The sequence below is a fragment of the Lottia gigantea genome, assembly GCF_000327385.1.
Source record: "Lottia gigantea unplaced genomic scaffold LOTGIsca_51, whole genome shotgun sequence".
NCBI classification, from domain to species: domain Eukaryota; kingdom Metazoa; phylum Mollusca; class Gastropoda; family Lottiidae; genus Lottia; species Lottia gigantea.
The window spans coordinates 877619-884355 of record NW_008709752.1 but is presented as its reverse complement, the minus strand read 5'-3'; the positions used below and the strand labels follow the sequence as shown (position 1 = coordinate 884355).

Below are 6737 nucleotides of genomic sequence, written 5' to 3'. Positions count from 1 at the left end.
GACCAGTGTGGGCCACACTGGTCACCCGGCTAAGAATCCCCTGGCCTAAAGTGATGTATTGGGAAGTATGTTACCCTCAACCACCAGGAGTCCATTCAAAACCGACACGGGTCGCACCTCACGGCAAACGAGGAGCCCCAATTCAGTCGCCTCTTACGACACGCAATGGGGGNCGGTGGACCTATTCTTAACCCCGGGCCACTGGGGGAATATAACAACAGGAGGCGTAGTGTCTACTACAATATAATCAGTATAACGTCACGCACCTGTACCGTCATGTAGATAAATCACAACAAGGTGTAGTGTCTGCTATAATAAAAACAGTGTAACGTAACGTACCTGTACTGTCATGTATATAAATAACAACAGGAGGTGTGGTGTCCACTATAATATAATCAGTATAACGTCACGTACCTGTACCGTCATATATATAAATAACCGTCATAAATATAAATAACAACAGGAGGTGTAGTGTCAATTATAATATTATAATCAGTATAACGTCACGTACCTGTACCGTCATGTATACAAATAACAACAATAGGTCTAGTGTCTGCTATAATATAATCAGTATAACGTCACCTACCTGTACTGTATTATATGTAACAAAGAAGGTTTATTGTCTAATATACATGTAATATAATCAGTAGAACGTCAAGTACCTGTAACGTCATCGATCATGTACATAAATAACAACAGGAGGTGTAATGTCTAATATACATGTAATATAATCAGTATTTACGTCAAGTACCTGTACCGTCATGTAGATAAATAACAGGTGTAGTGCCTTCTATATTATAATCAGTATAACGTCACGTACCTGTACCGTCGTGTATATGAATAACAACAGGAGGCGTAGTATCCACCAACATATAGTTGCTATGTGATAGAGAGGTTAGATCAGCACCATTTCGCGCTTTAACAGTGAAATATAGCCGAGAGTTGTGAACCAAGGGTAGATTATAAACAGTCACGTGATTTCTATCACCAGTGGTTGTAAATTCTCTGATCTGAGTTCCACCTTTCACTGTACCTGAATATAGATTAAATATAAAGTATTTGTTGTTCAATTATTTTACATAAACATTGATACTACTTCTTGACATTAATGAGTTTTCTGAACAAATATAAGTGGTATGAGTCATTAAACTGCGTATTATGTTAACTCTTATCCATATAATATTATGATTATTAATGTGCCATCTAATAATGCTTTTGTCCAACGGACGATCTGGTGTTGTCATGAGAACTTATATTTTCATATTTTGTTAGCATTTGCCACTATTATATTTGTCAGAAAGTCGATGGTCTTGGAAAATTCAGTCATGATATATACCTAATGTACGAATGATGAAAATGTGACTTAAAATGACTTACCTAGAGCCCACTGATACTCCACTATAGAACTTTCGCTATCTTTAAAATACCAGTGAAAATGTAAGGAAGACCAGTGAGGTGTAAAAGTCGGGTGATATACTATATGATTATTGTTGGTATCTTTCAATGATACATGATTTATTTTTCTAAGTTCTAGATCATCTATAGCCAATATCATATTATTTCTTGTTGTACCAATTACTAATTTCTCTCGTGTATTTATTGGTTGATAAATATAGGTGAATTTATACCAATGAATCACATTGACAAGTTGAGAACTATCACCCTGACAGAGATCTGGATTCAGTTTAAAACTGTTTATTTCATGTCCTAATCTAATAAAACCTTCTACCATATGATTCGATAGTAAGATGTCATGTGGATAACCAACATGTACAGTAAGCTGATAAGAACAATCTGTATCTAGATTTTGAATGGTTTGTTGAATCTGATCTGTTATTGTGATATAAACTTCACCATCATGAGCTGTTGAATGTTGAGATGATCGAGTTTTAACACACGATTGTGAATCTGTAGACCAATGTTCTGGGATGTTAGAATTACAAGAAGTTGTTGTGTCATCAGATATTGATTCAAATGAGGGATTAAGGATGAGATTCTCTCCAATAAATTCCAGGTAACTTGCTTCAGGTGGTGAAGTATCAATAATAATCCCATTAGAGACGGCAACTTGTGATTGTAAACCACTACCATCTACAGCATACACTTTATGATAGATCTTAGCTCCATAATAATGAGAAAATAAAAAAAACAGACTTTGTAACCCAAACAAAACGTTCTCGTTTTATGCACAGAATTGTTTGTATTCATTTACCTGATTTCAGTGTAACAGGCGATTGATCGGTGGTTTTTATTTCCAAACCAACATTAGTCCATGGTAGTATATCACAAGTAGTGGTGTCATTCAGTCTACCAACACACCAGTTATAATTCACAATCCCTGATCCTATATCAGAGAAACCATACCACGAAGCAGAAATCAAGCTGTCAGATGACTGGAATTCAGAGTCGTATGGGCCTGGAACAAAACAAAAAAATTGTAAAATATAAAAAATCTTGCATCATGCTTTTAGTTATACAATAGAAATATTCAATGACGAGTATCATTTAATGCATAAATAAACCAAGTACTAGCGATCCGAGCCGCAAAACGAAACCAGAAATCCAGCACAACATTTTGTCAAAACACTGATAACAGCTAATTAACATTTTACATGATCAATGAGTAAGTATTTTATAATAAAAACGTGGTATAAAAGAGTGAGCATACCCTGCCTGGTGCAGGAGATATACTTTAATGCCATAAACGCACTTATACCTAATCCATCATGTATGATACCAGTTGAAGGTGGTGTAGAATCAATTATGATGCCATCACTGGTGCTCCAGCTACAAAACCCAGCTTTGTTAAAGGCTAAAACTGTGCTGTAATATATCTTATTTTCTTGTAACTTTAATTCAGATATACTGAATGATTTCTGCTGTGGCAATACTTTTGTGTCAGTCCTATGGATATTGTGACCTGAAATAGCATATAAACTTTTTGACTCTAGCAGCATAAGTTGTTTCTCAAGTCGATCTGTTATTTATTTCTACATTGTCTAAAAGTTTGAAAGAATGAATGAAAATTAATCTAATTTAACAATACAAGGAACGTGTTGTACATAAATGTAAAAGAAGAAGTTGTATACCTTGTGGATGTGTACTGATATAAACCTGGTAATAATCTATACCATGAATTCCACCATTAAATTTATCTTTCCAACCAACTATTATTGTATTGTTGTTTATTTGGTAGTCAATATCTTTATTACTTGTTGTCTGTTCTAATTCTTTAACCTGTGGTAAAACAAAACAAACCATAGTGTTAACAAGTACTCCTCCTGTACTGGGATATAATAAAAATTTAAAAAATAAAATAATATTTGATTACCGTTTCAAAAGTTTATCTTCGGTTTTTTTCTAGGGCTTTTTGTCATGATTTTACAAAATATAAAATAGATTGACATTTCAGAATTTTAAATAAATTTTATATGCATAACAAAATTAACATAATTATATTCACAGCTATGTGAGCACAGTGGAATGTATTTTACATGACAAATTGACATCCTGTGTACTTACGGCTACTCCCCTTATGTAAATCAGAGTTGAAGGTTTAGAGATCACAGTGATACCAGGTGATTTATAAATATAATATCTTTTATCATCATACCACGCTCTTACAAATACTGAATAGACCAGGTTATCATGTAGGGTATTATCTGAAACAAATATTGTTTGACTAGATTATAATGTAGACTTAATCCCACAACAAGAAATAAAGATCTATTTTAGACTAACATCTTGTCTGTTACTAAGACCTACATAATACACTACAGTCAAGAATATTACGTATAATGTTAATATAATAAATATAAATACGTGAAAATTACGAAATGGTCGTATGGGTTTTCAAGTATTATTCTGTATTAATATGATCATACTTTGGTGAAGCATGCCATAGTGTCAATTATCATAGCAACATGTTTCTACAAACCTTTGGTTAGTGTAATAATTGTACTCATATCTTGACCAACATCAAACCAATGTCGTTCGGCAGATGAATCAAACACACCACTGGGCTGGTCTTCGTCAGACAGACCAATGCTAACTTCGTACCTGTAAAACGCAAAGCTCTATACTTTTAAACAGTCTGAAAACTCAGCCATGTCCTAGTGTATTCGCTTTCATTGAAATGTAGTTTGTACAGCCACTGAACCTGAGAAGTCATACTACTCGGAAAAATTTTTGTAATGAAAAATATAGAGTGTTTGATATTTTATCGTCTGCAAAACAGTGCGTACGTCATCGTCTAATCAGATTAATTGCATGATCTGCACCTGATTATCGACATAGTGGAAAACGATCGACTATAGATTTTTTGTCTCCTCGTTTGCCCGCAGCCGGTCGGCTATTTGAAGATCGTCCGCATGCCCGCATAATAACATATTAACATAATAGCAATATACCTAACGGGTTGAGATGTTGTATTGGTTAAAAGTCTCCATTCAGCAGATAGAAACATATTAGTTGGTGTATAATTAGTTTGAACTTTATCAGTTGATTGTAGATTAGTTACATCTATAACTTGAATGAAATCTATGTCACTGTCTACAAAACAAAAATAGATATAAGGATATATGCGGCAATCACATATATGTGAAAGGGTGTAAGTAAATAATGATACTATAGGTTCGATAAAGTCTCGATTAAACTGGATGCTTTTACTCCTTCAATCTTGAATATTTTATGTTATGCTCATAACATATTTTAAATATATATATATATTTTTATATTTGACAAAATGCATTTCTCGAGCATCGACTACACTGTCAAAATGTACTGTATGGCTAAGCTGAAATATTGTTACACGAAAGAATAATATATATTATAAAGATATTTTTTTGTGTTACCATTTGTTATACAACCATTACCATCTGGTTTAGGACATATTTTATCTTGTTCACTACAAACACAATGACCTTCACAGTTATATGGTCGGCATCTTCTCACCAATGATCCATGATCGTTTGTTCTGAGGTCAGCATGCATTAATTGAAATTCATTGTGAATTGGTTGACTCTTTAATCCTACCTGTAGAAAATACATGTGAGATGCAATACAATCCTAACCTTTTAAGTTAATCTTTATCTTTCTGAAAAAATTTGATATTATATTTTACGCCGGAAAAACGTTTAACTTAAAATAAAACCTTGGACAACTTTTAATGAGTTATTCAACTCTTATTTTCAATCGTAATTTAACGTTACCATTTTTAAGAAACGCGTATAAGGCAGTCAATAACGTAACGTTTCTTTAACGTCTTACGTTATATTACGTATTCCACAAGATGCTATTTTACAGAAGAATATTCAAGAAATACATTTTCACGTATTTCTTTACTTAACATGAAAGATTAATCGTACGAATTTTTGAGAAACAAACCAGGTCCTGGAACGCCTAAGCAAGTAAAATAAGATATAAATATTTTTGTTCTTACCCCATTAGTAGCTACAATAGATATAAAAACAGACATTCCATGGACGAGATTTCCTGCTGTTTCAACTGTTTTAGTCTGTACTTCTCCTTCATTTTCCAATAATCTACCATCCTCATGCAAGTATTTCACAGTTTTACCATCCTATCGTATACAATACCAATCATGACATACATCGTCAAAAAGAGGATAAAAAGTACATTATGATTATGAAATCGGCGAGGATGAAAACAAAAAGACTCACACACCTTATTTAAATCAGTATAAAATGGTTTGGTACCAACAGATAAAAGATAATACTGTACACCACTATGAAGATCTGCAAATCCCAGCCAAGCTATAGTCAATGATGTTGTGTTCCATTCGATCCATCTACCGGGATGTCTGATTAATATTGGCAGCATGGTTCGATTCTATTGCGAAGGTTCCTGAAATCCAATGGAAAACGTTTTCTACTGTGAGATTCTCTATACCCATTACATTCATGAAAGATTTGTTTCATATTTTATATTCTCTTAATACTCGCATTCCTTTAAAATGTGAATATTGTTTGACTTACCTCTAGTCGGAGGTGTTGTATCAACTAAAATATCATCCGATACAGAAGATATACATAATCCCGCTAAATTACAGCCAATAACCTTCACATTGTATTTACTACCATCATGTAGAGATAAACCACTAAATACATACTCTTTTAGAACACTTGGTATCTATAATAAATACATACTCTTTTAGACCACTTGGTATCTATAATAAATACACACTCTTTTAGACCACTTGGTATCTATAATAAATACATACTCTTTTAGACCACTTGGTATCTATAATAAATACATACTCTTTTAGACCACTTGGTATCTATAATAAATACATACTCTTTTAGAACACTTGGTATCTATAATAAATACATACTCTTTTAGACCACTTGGTATCTATAATAAATACACACTCTTTTAGACCACTTGGTATCTATAATAAATATATACTCTTTTAGAACACTTGGTATCTATAATAAATACACACTCTTTTAGACCACTTGGTATCTATAATAAATACATACTCTTTTAGAACACTTGGTATCTATAATAAATACATACTCTTTTAGACCACTTGGTATCTATAATAAATACATACTCTTTTAGACCACTTGGTATCTATAATAAATACATACTCTTTTAGACCACTTGGTATCTATAATAAATACACACTCTTTTAGACCACTTGGTATCTATAATAAATATATACTATTTTAGAACACTTGGTATCTATAATAAATACATACTCTTTTAGACCACTG

The 6737-nt window shown here is 32.8% G+C and overlaps 1 protein-coding gene across 1 annotated transcript in view; it reads right to left on the bottom strand.

Annotated features, from left to right (window-relative positions):
• Positions 1-6737, bottom strand: part of LOTGIDRAFT_234474 (hypothetical protein) — a gene marked incomplete at its 5' end in the record, with an annotated part of 32730 nt that overhangs the window by 7246 nt on the left and 18747 nt on the right. Inside the window, 15 exons of the mRNA XM_009062416.1 lie at positions 340-384; positions 512-556; positions 821-1033; positions 1378-2121; positions 2213-2416; positions 2669-2920; positions 3090-3237; positions 3523-3662; positions 3938-4059; positions 4410-4551; positions 4854-5034; positions 5441-5581; positions 5686-5756; positions 5997-6150; positions 6612-6668. Of these exons, the coding sequence (XP_009060664.1) occupies positions 340-384; positions 512-556; positions 821-1033; positions 1378-2121; positions 2213-2416; positions 2669-2920; positions 3090-3237; positions 3523-3662; positions 3938-4059; positions 4410-4551; positions 4854-5034; positions 5441-5581; positions 5686-5756; positions 5997-6150; positions 6612-6668 (2659 nt within the window). The remainder of the gene's footprint in view (positions 1-339; positions 385-511; positions 557-820; positions 1034-1377; positions 2122-2212; positions 2417-2668; positions 2921-3089; positions 3238-3522; positions 3663-3937; positions 4060-4409; positions 4552-4853; positions 5035-5440; positions 5582-5685; positions 5757-5996; positions 6151-6611; positions 6669-6737) is intronic.